Below are 18373 nucleotides of genomic sequence, written 5' to 3' on the forward strand. Positions count from 1 at the left end.
TGCCTTCATGATCTTAAATAGATATGGTCTCCAGATGTTTCTGAATTAAAACAACTCCTCCTAGCATCCATTAGTATTGCCTAGGTTGAATGAAGAATTTAAGCAATATACGGAGAGGCAGGGATTCACTTAAAGGGGAATATGGGGTAATAATTTGCTTTAAAAAATTAAACAGAGTTTCTCACAGAAGAAATTCTATGCAAAGTATGCATTTCCAATTTTTGCACTTGAGACACAAACAGGAACTTGTACTGTAGCGCTATGTACTTATATATGCTTACATACATAGGACATTATATTTTTGCTCTTATTGTTTCTTTTTTATAGTTAGCAACTTAAGGCATTATATAACTCCATTCCAAAGCAGAGTGAATAATAATTTTAAAAATCCAGCTATTTTAGAAATAGTGATACAAAGGTGTAAACTCTTGCATGAACTTTTGATACATGATTTTATGAGTGTAGCATTCTTAGGCAAAACCGCACTTAAATCTTGCCAAATGTTTACAATCCCACAAGTTTTCAACCAATTTTTTTAAAAAAAGAATAATGTAATTTGAGGTATTTCACATATAACTTTCTGAGGATGATAGTTATGGTCCCTGCAAGCACCTGATAGTTGACTTTTTGACTTAAAATTTTATCATACATTTACCAAGATGTTTTCAATGAGAAGTATCAATGTTCTGGTAAGCTCACCTGGAAAACTTCCCCTATTAATCTTTCTAGCCATACATAGCCCCAAACTAGCATAGGCACCTGTGGGCAATCTTGGTATCCCAGACATTGTTGGGCTATAACCCTCTTCATCTCCAGCCAGCTTGAGAAAGGCTGGGAAACAGGAATAATTCTTGGGTGTGCTCCACTGTTTCTAAGAGGTACAAAAGTGAGACTCGACATAGGTAAAAGCCCATGTGAACCGAAAACATGCTTCGTTAAGATTCTCAGGAATCCTCCTCAATCTACCTGGTTCTGTGTACAGGTAGTCCTCAACTTACAACCATCCATTTAGCGACTATTTGAACTTACGATTCAGACAAAATTGGCTTACAACAGATCCTCACAATGAGGACCATTGTAGCATCCCCACAGTCACATGATCAGAATTCAAGAGTTTGGCAACCGGCATGTATTTATAATGATTGCCACATCTTGGGATCATGTGATCGCCAACTGTGATCTTCCCAGCCAGTTTCTGACAAGCAAAATAAAGAGGGGGGGGGAACCTGATTTGCTTAATGACCATATGATTCACTTAACAATTGTAGTGATTTGATTAACTGAGGCAAAGAAGGTTGTAAGATTGGGCACAACTCAATAACCACCTTGCTTAGCAACAGAAATTCTGGTCACGATTGTGGTTGTAAGTCAAGGACTACTTGTACCTCCCTCCATATAATATTATTTTTTTAGCAGGAAGAGTATCTTTAGCTGTCAGAATGTTTGAGAATCACAAAGAGCAAATAGATTTGACTCACATAGATGTAATTTTTCACTATTTCTGCCCATCCTGTCTCCCCCTTACCTGCCCGATTAATCTCGATTATCTCCTCTTGAGCCAGGGGGCATGAGTCACCCTGGTTGCTGCGATGAGGGGACTGCATGTCCGGTTTGCAGTAGTTGGGTGAGCCGGGTTGAGGGGCTCGTGGGATGTGCTTGTTCTTTTTCTTTGGTAGTTTCTGCTTGGCCATAGCCAGCGAATAATACATGCCAAAGTTGTTGACGATGACTGGCACAGGCATGGCAATGGTCAACACACCAGCCAAGGCACACAGTGCTCCCACCAACATGCCTGACCAAGTCTCAGGATACATATCACCATAGCCCAAAGTCGTCATGGTCACTACAGCCCACCAAAACCCAATGGGGATGTTCTTGAAGACGGTGTGCTTGCTGCCCGTTATGTCGTCTGGGTCAGCACCGATCCTTTCGGCATAATAGATCATGGTGGCAAAGATCAAGACCCCTAGGGCCAAGAAGATGATGAGGAGCAAGAACTCATTGGTGCTGGCCCTTAGCGTGTGACCTAGGACTCTCAGTCCTACAAAATGCCGAGTCAGCTTGAAGATCCTTAGGATCCGGACAAATCTTACCACCCTCAGGAAGCCCAACACATCCTTGGCTGCTTTGGATGAGAGGCCACTGAGGCCCACTTCCAGGTAGAAGGGCAGGATGGCCACAAAGTCGATGATGTTGAGGCTGCTCTTGATGAATTCCATTTTGTCTGGGCAAAAGATGACCCGGATGAGGAACTCAAAAGTGAACCAGATGACGCACATCCCTTCCACGTAGGTGAGGAAGGGTTCTGTTTCCATCTCATAGTCCACCTTTATGCTGGTACTGTTCCCCGTCTTTATGATTTCTGTCTTGTTTTTGAAGTGGTTGAAAGCCTCATGGGTCTCTAAGCAGAAAGTGGTGATGGAGATAAGGATGAAGAAGAGGGAGGCAAAGGCCACATACTGGGGAGATGCAGAAGGACAAGAGCGCAGGGAAGAAGCAGACAGAGAGGAACAGCAGGGAGACGAGAATGTCAGACAGGAAAGGAAAACATTAGTGCTAACTCATAATTGTAAAAGAACAAACTCTTCCAGAAAAGGAAGAACTTACCCTACAAAAGTCAGCCCCTTCCCAATAACTGCCCCCTCCTCAATAAATAGCTGTTAAGAATATCCCAGGAGATAGCAAATACCCTACTTATTCTTCCTCTCCATCCCAATGTTAGTGAGGGAAAACACGTATGGGGTAAGAGGGAAGGACATATTTCATTTTTTTAAAATGTGGCCCACTTAAAAAAAAATCTTCATACTATACCTAGACAATTAGATTAGATATTGATGTGTTAGCCTAGTTTTCTTCTTATGCAAAAAAGTTTTTTTTTTAGCAAATGGAGGGATCTGTATTTAAAAATGATATCCCATCCCTTGCAGTCGTTTCTGCCATTTTAACATATCTAAGACAGGTCTAATAGCTATTGGAAGAAAAAAAACCTACAAAATGATGTAGCAATAAATAATAATTATTTTTTCTATCATTTCTCTGTTTTATTGTATATCAACCCTTATGTTACAGAGATTTATTTTAAGTAGTATGCTGAGATGGTGGCTTATCTGCTTATTGCACTCCATTTGTGCACTCTATTACCTATTAAATGGATTGATCTGCATCTGATTTATTATGGTTCAGGGGTGCTAACCATGTTTGTATATGTATGTTGCATATATATGTTTTCTTGTTGCTGTCATTAAAGTCAAAAAATCTTACTGATCTATTGCATGTCTATAAAGATCTACCAATAAATCCAGATTGTTTTCCAACCCCAGCTTGTTAGTGTCTGCCCTTTTTTTGGATCATGGTTCTTTGGTGGGACCTGTTTCCCAATGTTTTCTTTCCATTTGACTGGACCTAGGGTTTTTGGCAAATCTCTACTCTAAACAATGCCTCCTCCTTGAATTCATAATAGTTGGCCATCATGTTTAATAGCCCTCAATTGAAGGTTGGTCTGATCACTTTCTAAATCAGCCTTCTTAAATAGGGTACCCTTCAGCTAGGTTGGGATGGAATTCCCACAATTCTGGCTAGCATTTAGAGGCCCCAATTTGATTTAAAACCATCAGAGACTAGAGGAATCCCAACATCTTGTAGGGATAGCCAGGCTTGTCTCTGCATGCCTCATGAGAGAGGATAGACAGCATTGTCTTCCTTGAAGGAAACTTTTCTTGGAACTGTAGTATGACCATTCCCCAATATCCTCATATTTTTTTTTTTACATTTTTGTCTCATCGTTACTCCAAAGAAACTGAGCGGAGTCCATATTCCTCTATGCTTTATGTACAACAGTTTTGAGATTACAAGTCCAAGATCACCCAGGGAATTTTATAACAAACAAAAGATTCATAAGTAGGCATCCCCATCATAGCCTAATGCTCTAACCCAGAGGTGTCCAACCTTGACAACTGTAAGACTTGTGAACTTCAACTCCCAGAATTCTGGAGTTGAAGTCCACAAGTCTTAAAGTTGCCAAGGTTGGACACTTTCTGGGCTAGCCACTCATTCTTCATTAATTCTCAGCTGATGGTGGACTTGAGAAAAACTGTATTCCATTAGTTGGTCAGTTATGAAATTCATTCCATGATTTGGGGCCAATTATTTTTTTTTTCAGTCCAATCTACCTTGTAAAACTGATGCAGTAAATGACTGGGGGGGGGGGAGAGAATGAAAATAACCTGCTTTATTCCTTAGAGGAATAGGAATGTATTATTACAATATAACACCTATTTTAGCATTCACCCACTGACAGTTGCATTATGCAGGTACATAATTTGCTTAGGTGACACAAAAGTCAACATTTTGAATTGAGACTCTGAACCTGAATACAAAAAAAAAAAAGAAAGAAAGAAAAGAAAGAAAAGAACCCAAGGAAGTTTCCCTCCCTTGTGACTATATTTGTTCTTTAATCTGCATAGTGAATGCAGGTTGCAGATCTTCCCTTGGTGTGTGTTCTGGTTTATTTTTGGGCAGAATTGCAGTGATCCTGTCACGGCTCTTTTGAGGTCAACTTTGTTCCATTTTTTTTGTTTTGTTTTTTTCAGACTGGGAATTATAGGTTGTAAACCATGCAACTTGTCCATAAACCAGTGTGCCATTTAGGGAAGAAGCTAGGGATTTAAAAACCCCTTACAAGGGAATTTTGAGATGGTAAAACTTTTCCTTCCTCCCTCTTGAATTTCTGCTCTTTTTCAGCAAAATGTTGAATGCTTTAACTATCCTAACTTCAGTAATTTGGATGAATGGACAAAAAGCCCAGAACAGAAAGGATTCTGTTAAGATTTCAGGCTCAACATTCACGCGCCTTCTGTTACACCATTCTCCTATTTTTGTCCCTTGAGAAAACAGTGAAAGCCAGCAATGACGCAAACAGTCATGTGCTCCCTTGCACATATACTGAGCACTTCACATTCATTCACATTCCCCCATTGGTATACACACAACTCACACAAGATCTGATTGTCCAGGAGTTTTAGCTGCTACATCATTACCAAATGCTTTGTCACCACGTGGGTTCTGACACTGTCCTCTGAGGTATGTCCCACATACAACCACATATAAGCAAATATTTACATGCAATCTTCAACTTATTTCCCCCCAGGCTTTGAATTAATGCTCATGTGTACAAGTGTACACAAATCATTTTCTCACTTCAACTTCTTCTGCATGCATACACCCCCTAATCCCCTCCCCCCCCCAAATTAGGTTTCTCCCAACCATAGCCAGCCTACCACTATTTAACACATTCATCTCAGTACAGTTTTATAGGCCCTATATGAACTTGGGTTCTGGGGAGATTATGCCCATTTATGCATTCCTTCCACAACTCACTTTGAAAATTACAGAACATGGATATTACAGAACATATCTCTCTGCGGCTCTACACACACACACCTACAGTACAAATGCCGATCTACCTACAGTACAAATAAGGTCAGTGTTGAATGGAATTGTATTTACCAATTTCAATTACATTTAAGTTGGTTTAATTGCAGATTAAGGTGCAAAGAAAGTTTTGCATATATCTGCAGTTAAATACAACTACACATTCCCTTTCATAACACATTCTATATAAAATGTTTGTTATACACTAAAAAAGTTTTTCTGGGTGCACGTTTATATATTAATGCGTGTGTATATCTCATACAAAGATGAATTTATATCCCCATACACTGTTTGCTCTAATGCACCCAGAAAAGCTCTAGGCTATGCACCAAATATACATGCATGGAACAAAATCTTCCTTGGCAGCGCAAATTCTGTCCGAGGCTACACACATACTTGAGCTCAGTACACACACCACAGATGCATGCATGTCATAATACAACGCAGGCATGATTGCCCTTGCTTACACAACTACATACATAGATTTCCCCATTCATATTTACACTCGTGTTCAAAACTCTCTTTCAGTCTCTACTCTCATCTCCCCTCTGCAGGGCAAAAGCTTGCTGCTTGCTCTCTGCACTGCATAGAATTCCCGTCCCGTCAGCACTTTCTACAAGCGAATCCTAGAATCCTTTTTGAAGCGCAGTGCGGTGCCCAGGAACTGGAGGGGGGGTGAGAGCAGGAGGAGGAAAAGATGAAGGGGAAAGCCAAGGAATCCAAGGGGAGGGAGGGAGTTGAGGAGAATGGGAAAACTGAGGATTAGAGCAGAGAAACTGTTTGGGCAGAACCTTGTTTTTACGAATGGCATTCTCCACGGAGGGAAGGGGAACAGGGACAGATCTTTTGAAATCCCAAAGGAGTGCTTTTCCCAGAAACCATCTAGTGGTTCTGACCCACTTCCAGAGCTGTGTGTATCACATACAGCTTTTCCAGATGCTGGAGGTCTGGGGAAGAAGGCTGATGGCGCTCTCATCCCTTAATGCTACACGCTGTAGTCTGCATTCATTGCCCTTGCAAAAAGTAATGAGGAATAGTCTACATGGGACTTTTTTCAGGCAGCACTGGGAGTCCCAAATCATTCAGATGGAAATAATGACTTCTGTCTCCTGGGAGCCATGACATGGTTGGCGACAGAATACGTGGGGAAGAGAATAGATATTACTCATGTAACTGTTCCCGGAAGGTGTTTGTGAGGCAGGAAGGAGACCAGCACAATGTCACACAGCGAAGGGGTGAAATGCTCAGAAAGACATGATCAACCTGCCTCCAGAAGCGGTGAATGCTCCAACACTGGAGGTTTTTAAGAAGAGACTGGACAGCCATTTGTCCGAAATGGTATAGGGTTTCCTGCCTGAGCAGGGGGTTGGACTTGATGACCTCCAAGGTCCCTTCCAACTTTATTATTATTAATAATTATAATTAACAATTATAATAATTAATTATTATTATTATTATTATTATTATTATTATTATTATTATTATTATTAATTATTATTATTATTATTATTATTAACTCACCACCATCTTTTAAACTTCTCTTCTTCCAGAGAACTCCCCAATTTTTGGTCTTATGCATTCCCTCCAACCCATTAGGACCTTTACTAGGAAACTTGTGACTGTTATTGACTCTGCTGCCTTGACTAGCCAACCCCCGCCTTCCATCTTTTCCCAGGGCTACGACTGTCCTTCTGTCAGTGCAGGAATAGTCCTTCTTTTTTGAAATAAATGAAGAAACATATTGCAGTAGCAGATGGAAGATCCAGCAGGGGTGGAAAGAAGGAAAGGAAAAAAATAAATAAACGTATATGTGTGTGCATGTGTGCGCATTTGGTATAGGGCACAAGGTCAAAAAATAGGAGTTTATTCTGAAATCTCTCAAAAACAGCCTGACTTAGCCAGCATTATTCCCTGAGATGACTTTATCTTTAATTGAGCTGTTCAGAGCTTCCATTCTACAACTTGTGCAACTGCAGGGGAGAGAAAGAAAAACCTAAGCATAGACCCAGTGAATATGGTGAGGTATTCTTTGTGTATCAGGCAAGCTGTAAGCACTACCTAGTCAGTTATTTTTATATGAGAACCAAAGTGGAAACTCTCTCTTTAGACACCTCTTTTCCATCTTTCAATTTCTTGCCAAGTGAACTCGGAGTGTGGAGCTTGGAATAGATACTTTTTTGTGTGTGTGCAGTTGTTTGGTTTCTAGGGAAGAGAAACTAATGAGAAAGAATAAGGCTAAATAACCCCCTTGGCTGTTAAATGTGATGTGTAGTAGGTGCATGCTCCAAAAAATAATGGCCAGGACAAAAAGATATATTTGCCTTAATGTCACTTACATATAGATTAACCATGTTTGGAAATCTCTGAATGTACCTAGGGCTTTTTGAGTAGCCTGTGGTCTTAGACTGTTCTCCTTGGGATTAAAATATGAGTTGGTTGGAGGAACAGGATTGAAATAGTGTAAACAGGAAATGAATATTCCTAAATATTCAGGAAAAGGCTGGGGCCTGTCTCATTAAAAGATAAGGTAGCAGGCCTCGGGCTTTGCAGGAATCATTTTGCTAGAATCCTCCAGATTAACCAAAGAAATCTCTGAGCCCAAGTTCAATTCAGAGTTTGTTTTTATCCCAGAATATCAGACTTTCAACTCCAGCATCCTTCAGTTTCAGATGTAAGATGACAGAGCCTTCTTATTATGACTGGGAATCAGAAACTCTTTCTAAATTATCAATCATTTTAGCTTTCTCTCTATTTACTTGGGGATTAACTGAGGCCTGAGAGGTATTGCAGACTGCTGGAGAAGAATTTACTTGGGTCATCAAGCTTGGATGCCTAATGTATGAGTACCTGAGCTGATGTTGGTTGAACAAGAGAGATTTGGAAAGCCTAAGGGTCATGGTTTCTCTAAAGCAGAGAGAGAGGGCAACCAGGCTATACAGATGGATAGATCATATTGAAAGGCTTGTAAGATTCCCTGAAACAGGCAAATAAGCACAGACCTATCAGAATGAGCAGGTAACATTTCTTGGAAAGACAGTCTCTCCTCCTAGCCACTTTGAGGTAAATTTGGATAATAGTTTATGACTGGAAATAATATAATGAAGTAGTGTTATGACTTTAAATCTTTATGTACTTTCCACTCTTCAAGATCTATTTTAATGGGGAGATAGGAAACGAAGTAAGTAGATGAGTAAAAGGAGAGGGGGGGGAAAGATAGTGAAATATGGAAACATCAAATGCAGTGCAGATGAAGGATATTGATGGCAATTAAACTATAATCCCTCTCCAGTGATTTATTTGCAATGCCTGTATTCCCCCCCCCCCAGAGGAATAGTCTGTGGCTGTAAAAAAGCCATCCAGAGCCTTATGGCACCTAATTAATTTATTATGGCTTGATAAGAAGATCAATGCTGTGAAAGGAGAGGAAGTGAAAGGTAGCAAACAAAGCTTTGGAAATAAGGATAGTTTCCATATAGATCAGGGGTGGGGAACGATGGCCCTTTTGTGACTTGTGGACTTCAACTCCCAGAATTCCTGAGCCAGCCATGCATGTCCACAAGTCATAAAAGGGCCATTGTTCCCTAATCCTGATCTAGAAAAACAAGGGACTACTTTGTTCTTGATGCTTCTCTAAATGCTCTACGACTCTCCCCTCTTTCCACAAAGTTTGCTGTACAGGTAGTCCTTGACTTACAACAGTTCATTTAGTGATCATTCAAAGTTACAGTGCCACTGAAAAAAGTGTCTTATGACCATTTGTCACACATGACCATTGCAACATCCCCATGGTCATGTGATCAAAATCCAGTTGCTTGGCAACTGGTTCATATTTATGATGGTTACTATGTCTCGGGGTCATGTGATCCCCTTTTGCGATCTTCTGACAAGCAAAGTCAATGGGGAAGCCAGATTCACTTAACAACCATGTTACTAACTTAACATCTGCAGTGATTCACTTAATGGTTCTTAACCAATGTGGCAAGAAAAGTCATCAAATGGGGTAAAACTCACTTAACAAATTTCTCACTTAGCAACATAAAGTTGTGATCACAAATCGAGGACTATCTGTACATCCTTACTTTTGCCACAGCAAAAGAAAGAGCCCAGGAGCTAGAAAAGTGGGATAAGAATGAAGTCAGCCCTCTTTTGTCATTTTCCTTTTTTGTGGGTGTGTGTGCCATCATCCAGTTTGATTTGACTCTATTGTCCTATCTTTGTTCTTCTTTAACCCTTGTTTTTATTTGTAAGCTCCTATGGAAAAAAAGTAATTATGCTGAAATTACAATGTCCCCAGATTCACACACACACACACACACACACACACACACACACACACACACACAAATACCACTTTACAGAACCTCACTGGCCTTATTTCTTTTTTGTCCTTCTACTCTGTAATAGCTGAATGGGATATTGCATTTATCATCCCTATATGACACCTTATGCGAAGTCATGAATATTGTCTTATTTTTAATGCAAAGCACGATAGAGTAACCTCAGCCAGCAAGGTCTGGAAGTAGGAGAACATTTCTGCTTCTGTTTCTGCTCCTGTGTATTCTTTCCATCAGCTGCTACTGCTGGATGCAATACTGCAGTTCAGTACCACGGAGAGTAACACAATGAAGCCTGGATTAAAACCGCAATAGCCCAATTTTAGCTTCACAAAAGGGTCATTTTTCTATATTCACCAGTGGGAGAGATGGAAAGGAAAATATTTGCTTGGTATAGAAAGCCTTAGAGTAAAGGGATCAGACACTAGTTACTAAGTCCTTCATCAAGAAGTTGGAACAAAAGACAGTCAAATAAAATTGAAGAGGTGAGTGGTGCAAAGTTCTTGAAACATCTGTGAAAACCATCTAAGGTCAAGCAACTTTCTGGATGGCTGGAACCATATATCATACCAGACTATAAACCCAGATCAGAGAGTTCAAAATGGTTTAACATTATGCAATGGTTCCTACAACATGCTAAGGAAATAGCTGGATTTGTGCAACAATTAAAACTTTTAGCCTGATCTAGCATATTGTGAAAAGCTAGCCGGTTTTACTGGGGATGGAAGACATGAAAGAAAGGATGCAAAATTAAGACTTCTGAACTTTTAGAAATGAGGGGTTACGTCTAGCCTTCTGGAAAGTGAAGAATCTAATGAGATATCTTGAGTTCTCAAGCAAGACCAGATGAAAATATCTGTAATAGAACACATCATTTTACTGGAATCTAAACTATTCTACATATTGGTTGATTTAAATCAGAAAGAAATGAGTTGCGGGGTTCTGAATTTGAGGAGGGTACTTCTTTCTGAGTCTTTAATGAAGTAGCAAAGAAGGACCATGGATCAAAACAAAGAGAAAGAATGACATTGTCAGACACTATGCTGTGCAGTAGAATTGGGGTTTGGGGAGAAAAGACTAGGAGAAGTGACTTAATATGACTGACTTTTAAATTGGAGAAGTGAGATAAAGTGGTCTGAAGGATGAGTTAAAATCCCGACAGATTCTTTTGGAAAGATTTTGAATAGTAGGACACTAAAATATGGAGAGCTTGCAGCGAGGACTGGGAAGGACGCCAACCTTGCGGGTCAGAATGATGGTCAGGAGCTGAATTCAGAAAGTCGTGGAAGTAAAATGGAGACTGCTAAATTCAGACAAAGGCTGTTGGATGTCAAGACTTGTGGGTTCACTGAGTGAGGAAGTGTATAGCTAATGTGTTGGGGGAATCGAAATGCCTCTTGAATCCTTCACTGTAATAAATAAGAATAACTGGTTCTTGCCAATGTTTGGAATCTATTCCCTTTCTGCAGTCATTATTCACAAGCGTCATTAAAAGCCTTTTTAAAACACTCTTATTTATCTCCTTTCAAATGCTTCCTCCTTTACATTCCCCAAGAAGTTGAACCAGAAATTCTGCACCTCTGTTTAATCATGCAAGGAAGGTTACAATAGAATAATTAATATAAAAGGGAATGCAATTGGGTTGTTCAGGGTTTGAGAAACGGATAAAAGGGAGATATACATTGTCATGAGATTTGGGGCACCCCTATAGGCCCCAAAGATTTGCTTTCTCCTTCAGAGTTGAGAATTTAAAAAAAGAACATATGATATTGTGAATGAACATGAGACAGAGAAGCAGAAGTAAATTTAGTTAAAAACACATTATTTTAGCTCAGGTAGATCTTATTCTGCGGGATGGCACTAGTCTTTTGAGTGCCTCAATTACTCTTAGTTCAAAGTACAACTTCAGAACTAATTATACGGGAAAAATATATCAGGTATTAATTGAGTTCTAACTGCAGGGCTATGTTAAAGGGAAGGACAGCCTTGAGTCAAGTTGGTTAGCAGTGATTGGGATATAGCTTGCCATCATTATCTTTTTGATTTGTTTTTGAACTTTCCAGTGTAAACTGCAGCTCTGGAATTTCTTAGTGGTCTCCCACCCAAATACTATAACTAGGTGACTGACTCTTTATTTTCTTTTAGATCAGCCAAGGTCAGGCAGGTACTGCAGAGGGGAAAATAACTGAGGTTTTTTTTAAATGATGCTAAAATTAGTGCTGGCTTCCTTATTTTAGTCAAAAGTGCAGATCTACTGTAAAAAAAGAACCCATTATTCAACAGTTGTAATATTAGTCAAAGATGATTGTCCGCATTTATTTTCCATCATGCAAATTTCCTGGCATATTGAATGACCTTTTTTTTTTTTAGCAAGTCCTCCACTTAACAGGAAACAGATTTGTTCTGAGATTTGTTCTGACTTTTCGTCCTCCGTTTCTGTCCCCTTTTCCCTTTTCTCTTGCGTGTATTCCTAATAAGGTTTAAAAATGGCACATACCATATCCTAAGAAAACCCAAAAGAATCTCTTAAAGATGATCACAATAAATTGAGTTAATGGAAGATACTAAACGACTCTTAAGGCTATTTAATTTGTGTTGTTTTCTTCATTCGCTGTTTTCTCACTGTCATTATATTCACAAGTTATCTGTTAAGATGTGACCAGCCTCTGATTTTTTTACCACCATCAACTAACCAACTCTCTCTCTTTAATGCCTTCAGGGTACCCCCAATTTTTTTGTTGTTGTTGTTGAAATGATACAGATGACCTTATGCATATTTTGATGGTGAACTGAACTCTCAAATTATGTATTGTTCATAACTAAGAACATGGTTCTGCTGTAAAAAAAGCAGTTAGCAATGTTTGAGGACCCAGCAGCTATACTTAATGGATATGGGGAAGGGTATAAGATCACCATAGAAGTAAGAGTACATACAACCCTGTAAATTACTGAAATAATACTGAATACAAAATACTGAAATTTGTATTTGTGGAATACAAATTTAATATATTATTATTATTATGGTTGGTAGCAGAGCCAGCCAGATGCTTAGACTGCATTTGGTATTTTTGTCCACCTATTCAGTCCTTCCCAAGAACCTGGGACAGGCAGATGTTGTTGTTTAATAATATTAAAGATATTGTCACAGGATGTAATCAACTGATGGTGATTTTGTCAGTGTCGATGGTGTTCATGTGGTGCTCCAGATGTTTTGAAATTGCATCCAAGATGCTTATTACTATTGTTGCTATCTTTGTTTTGGTTTTTTTTGCCATAGTTGTTTTATTATTATTTGGATACACCTGACATTTCCTGTTTATTTTAAAGAGTATGCTACGCTTATGCTACATTTTCTATACATTTTTTTTACCTCAGAAGGGAAGTAAACTAAACTGGAACCTGCAAGAAAAGAAAACTTGAGAGGTCCACACAATCCTGCACTGAGTTGGCCATCCACAATGTGGAGGAAATGCAGTCTCTGGAGCCATGAGATTTTTTTTCCTGTGTGTATGTTTTCATTTTATAAAAACAAAGATTTATATTCTGAAGAAGAAAACTTTGATGATAACCCTAACCACTTTCTATTCCGAATAAAATCCTTCTGAATATGATGGGATTTATTTTCCCGTAACAAGCTTATATTTGCAATGCACAGCCTGTGAATTAATTCAGCTGGCATAATATGCTCTATAATCTATTCCCTTACCTACAATAGTGGAAGTATATATTTACTGAGGTAGTTCTGGGACACGTGTGATATAAATAACAACTTGTCTATATTCTTTAAAGGAATTTTAAAAGTTTGAGAATTGAACACTCCCCAAAAGAAAGGAAGGGAAGGAGGATGGAAAAAAGAAAGGAAAAGAAAGAAAAAAAGAAAAAAGAAAAAAAGGAAGGAAAGAAGGAAAGAAAGAAAGAGAAAGAACATAAACAGGTGAAAAACCTGATAATTGGAGGGAATGAAGGCTCCATCTACAGATATACATGTCTTTATGAGCTGCCTAGGAGTTCTCTCCATGTACACACTCAACTTCTTTTCAGTATTCCAGCTGTTAGATGCGGCTATCCGATAAGCATTATCAAATATACAGTTTTGAAGTTCCAGCCTGCCTGTGCATTGCCGTAAAATATCCATCGTGGTTCATAGATGGAAACTCAGCAAATGTGGCACTGGGTAGACCTTTTACAGAAGAGTTTGGTCTATCTGCCTAACCTCTGTTCTGCTCCTTTAGCTAGTTGTCATACCTGCTCTTTCTAGTCCACTCTCTTCTTTTTTCTTTTTACCATGACAGAAAGTTGGTGCAGGGAAAGGGGGGGGGGAGAGAAAGACTGAAGAAGTGCTCAAAATGGGCCACTCAAACAATCTCTGCAGCTTTTTTCTGTAGGCTTTTCATGCAGATATATATGGCTAGGCAAATGAAAAGTCTCCTTCCACAGTAGGTATTCATATCTTATTCCCATTATTTTTCTTGGCTGGGTGAGTGGGGGCTACCAACACTGTAAGTCAAATCTTTTTTAAATACAATGGGGGGGGGGGGACAATGTTGTACAAAGGAGGGTGATCTATAGTCCCCCAAATTGTTCTCCATTTATGGAAACTCCTGATTTGATGCCCGCCCAATGCAGCACCAGCTCATAATCTCGGCTCCTACCATCCACATCCGCGCACCCCCCCCCCCACTCCAGTACTAAAATTCCTGCTTTCTCTCTTCATCTTCCTTCCCACTGCAACTTTTCCTGGCTGTGCTCCCAACTGTGTGGGGGAAGAAGAAGGGGGGGGGGAAATCGATGAGGATATCTGACAGTGCTTGCAGCTTTGAGACCCACTGCCTGGGAGGGAAGGAGGTGGGGGGGGAGAGGGAGGGGAAGCTGCCACAGGCTGCCAACTCTGCTTTGCACTGCAAACTCTGGGGTTTCCACACTGCACTGCGGTGCCCCCTCCCCCCCCCCCCAACCTGCTGTCTCTGCAATTCAGAAGGCAGCAAGGCTTTTAATACTATCCTAGAAATAATACGAAAAGGGGGACCGGGAAGGAGAGGGTAGCCACTTGAGTCCCTGTGCAAAACTGTTCGATCCAGGAAAAGGGTTTCTCTGCATAGAGAGCGGAAGCAAGGAAGCCAGCCAGCCCGGCGGGCAGGCAGAGCCGGGAGTTCTGAACTGCAGTGCTTGGAAACGGAGGGGGTCACTTTGAGGAACATTGTTTCAGCTTGGCGGGGGGGGGGGGGAAGGGGGGGAAGCAGTGAATCCAGAACTGCAATGCTGAGGAATGCTAAAACTTCTCCCCGGCTGTGGGAAAGGAATTACACGGGTATGTGAGAGCAAGGGGTCCAAACTTTTGTGTGGGACAGGAGGATTTTAAGAAGAAGGGAAGGTATACCTGATAGGAGAGCCGAGTGTGGGGAACAAGGAGGAAAGAGTTTGTAAACGGGCTAGCAGCACCTCCTGCCGGGAACCAAGGCATTCTCTCTTAACACTGAGAAGCTAGTCATAACTCTGGAGCATGCGTATTGGGGCCCTCCTGCCGCTGCACATTACTACTTTTCATTCACACATTTATGTCCTGTGGCATTCAACTTAGGGTCTTCGCTCCCCACCATATATTTAGCTAGCTACTTCTGCTGCCTCCCACAATCCTCATATTATCTCTGTGCTTCTCAGTGCTTTTCCTCCCCCCCCCTTCTCCCTTTCCCACCCTTGGCCTTTAGCACACTCCCCCCCCCCCCAAACTCAGACATCCTTCTCTCTCTCTATTCTAGGGCACAACCATCCAATCTCAAGCTCCAACTTTATTTCCTTGAGACAAGGAACTTTGGCTTAATTTTCACTGCCAAACCCATTTCTTCTTGCTCTACCTTGCCCTGGTAGATATCTACTCGGTTCTCACTATCAGATATTACCCTAACTCTGATGTGTTCAGACTACAGTTCCCATTGTCCCAGGCAGCCTGTTCATGAAACTGTGTGGGGGTCATGAGAATTGTAGTCCAACTTCTCTGAAGGCTTCCAGATTGAAAAAAAGAGTGCCCTAAGCATCCTATCCTGATCCATTGCTTACTTTCTGGGCATTTCCTTTCCAGGTTATTTGTCCAAATTTGTGCATGAGATACAGCTGGTGCATCCTCCCCCTCCTAGAATAATTTCATCCCCCCCCCACACACACACACACGTTCAGTGCCACTCACACCTCCAAAGTGGCACATCCTTTCATCCATATCAAGTGCTGCATATATAGATTATATCTTTAAGAGCACATTTTGTCTGTTACTGCTCAATCAGCATTTGAAAGAAGTTAGCAAATCACTGCATGCCTACTGCTAAAGTGCAGTTTATCCCAAGTAGCCCTCCCTCTGTCTTTTTCACACCTCTCCTGACACATCACACACACACACACCCCACACACAGAGAGACCTTCTCCTAAGAGTGCAATTTCAAGGTTCAAGGACAAGCACAGAAAATGCTGTGGGAAGGGGGCGGGATTCACAAGCAGAAAGGCCCGCTTGTGGAGAGAATCGAGATTCAATTACAAAATCAAACAACAGTTGTTGCCTTTTTCATGGGCCATTTCTTCAGCTCACTTTGGAACCTGAGCTAGTTGCAGAGTGTATACTTTACATGCAATGCCAAATTACAAAACAGGACTTGAGTTTGATGCTTGCCTACATGAAAACTCTACAGCACCTGCCTCAAGCTCGGTGTCCTCCAATTGTGTTAGGACTGCAATGTAAGAATTCTTCTGGGGTTGATTTTGTGGTGTCAACACATCAGTGCAATTCTGGCACCTGCAGTCTTAACACATCCGGAGCGTACCAGGTGGGGGAAAGCTGTCCTAGAGAGCTATAACTATGGACATTTTTGGGCTACATGGAGCTAGGACTATATTCGAGTTAAGATTATATTTGGAGGAAGGAACAGGATTTCCACCCATTTCCCCTTTACACAACTCAAGCTTGTCCCCCTTTGTGACACTAGTCCTCTAGAACGTGCTACATTTCCTTCTAGAATGTGCTGCACCAAAGATAACCCCAACACATCCTCTCCTCCTCCTCCTCCGAGCCTCTCTTGCACCCAATTGTCTCGCCTAAGGTCTACGTTTATAACCACAGAATCCTAGGGGGTTGCTCTCCTGCTTCATTTACTTTGCAAACAAACTGATAGAATCACGGAAGAGTCAGGCTCATAGCAACAGTCCCAAGAACCAACTCTATGTCTATTTTCCCCTTAAAAAGGGATTGGGGGGGGTGGGGGGAGGGAATCTGAGGAAATACCGATGGGGAAAGACCAGGCATGTGGAAAGAGGACCCTTTCCTAGCAGGGCATTCTCCAGATGTGCTGGAATTCAGCTCTCTTTCCACCCCCCACCTCCACCACCACCCCGACACCCCCCAAAGCAGGCACACTAGAAGTGGCGATGGGGAGGAGAGGATCCTCTAAGGGCGACCTGTCTGGAGGGGTCCCTAACGCCCCGCCCCGCTCCGACTCACCCGGGCCATCTTGGAGGAGTAGGGGTCTTCGAAGAGCGCCCAGACCTTGGGCTGCCAGCTGGACCACCAGCCCAGCTTGCGCCCGTCCTCCTGCAGGCAGAGGCGCTTGAGGTCGCCGCTGTCCTCATCGTCCTGGCTCTCGGGGGCCTCGAAGCTGTCCAGGGCTTCCTCGGCGTCGCGGTGCTGCCGGTAGTTCATCCAGCAGCAGGCTTCCACGTCGGTCTCGTCGATGCCCCAGAAGGCCAGCTCCTCCTCGAAGAGCGGTCCGCAGACGTCGGCGGGGCAGTGAAGCTTCCCGGTGCGGTAGTAGTTGAGCACGTAGGCGAAGACCTGCGGGTGCCGGTCGAAGAAGAACTCGTCGGCTTTGGGGTCGTAGTCGAAGTTGCTGCAGGCGTCCGGCTCGGTGAGCCAGGACAACCGCGTGCCCGGCAGGGTCTTGAGGGTGCTGCGGTACGTCTCATGCCGGATGCCGCCCACGTTGATGACGATCTTGTCGTTGTCTTCGTTCCGGCCCATCTCCCCTGTCAAACATGACTTGGACGGCGGCTTGTTCCCAGACTTGCGCCCGCGGAAAGAGGAGACGCACACTGAGCTCAGCATCGGGGGCGCGGGCCGGGCCGGGCCGGGGGGGAGGGTAGCCGCCCCCGAGGCCGGGCAGGTGTCAAATCAGGGGACGAGGCGTCATCGCGGCCCCTCCTCCTCTTCCTCTTCCTCCTCCTCCCTCCCTCCCTCCCGCTCCCACTCCCGCTCTTTCTAGACGGGGCGGGCGGGCAAGCGAGAGGAGGGAGCCCGCGGCTCAGCGCCCGGCTCTGCAAAAGAGAAAAGGAAGGGACGGGGAAGGTGAGTGCGGACGCTGCTCCGCCACCCTAACCATCCACCCACCCACCCACAATCCGATTTCTCCCCCTTCATCCCGCCGGTCCCCTCCATCCACCCACTCCCAGCGCAACACCTGCACCCCTCGGCCACCTCCGCCCCGTCTTTTTTTGGAAGAGGGGGCAGCCTGGCCCCCTCTGCTCTGCTGTGCTCCCTGTCTCAATCTTTGCGCCTTTCCCCTCCTCCCCACCCGCCCCGGTCCCTATGCCACTCAGGATCCCCTCTGCCGAAAGCTGGTGGGCTCGACGGGGAG

At 42.7% G+C, this 18373-nt stretch overlaps 1 protein-coding gene across 1 annotated transcript in view; it reads right to left on the bottom strand.

The window, feature by feature from the left end:
• The window catches only part of LOC107282551 (potassium voltage-gated channel subfamily C member 1-like), a 48101-nt gene extending 30257 nt beyond the window's left edge, over positions 1–17844 (bottom strand). The window contains exons 1-2 of the mRNA XM_015810347.1: positions 17245–17844; positions 1526–2459 (exon numbers count right to left, since the gene is read on the bottom strand). Coding sequence (XP_015665833.1) covers positions 1526–2459; positions 17245–17844 — 1534 coding nt within the window. The remainder of the gene's footprint in view (positions 1–1525; positions 2460–17244) is intronic.
• Between the last annotated feature and the right edge of the window lie 529 nt (positions 17845–18373).

Source organism: Protobothrops mucrosquamatus, unplaced genomic scaffold, assembly GCF_001527695.2.
Source record: "Protobothrops mucrosquamatus isolate PMUCROS unplaced genomic scaffold, P.Mucros_1.0 scaffold8, whole genome shotgun sequence".
NCBI classification, from domain to species: Eukaryota; Metazoa; Chordata; class Lepidosauria; order Squamata; family Viperidae; genus Protobothrops; species Protobothrops mucrosquamatus.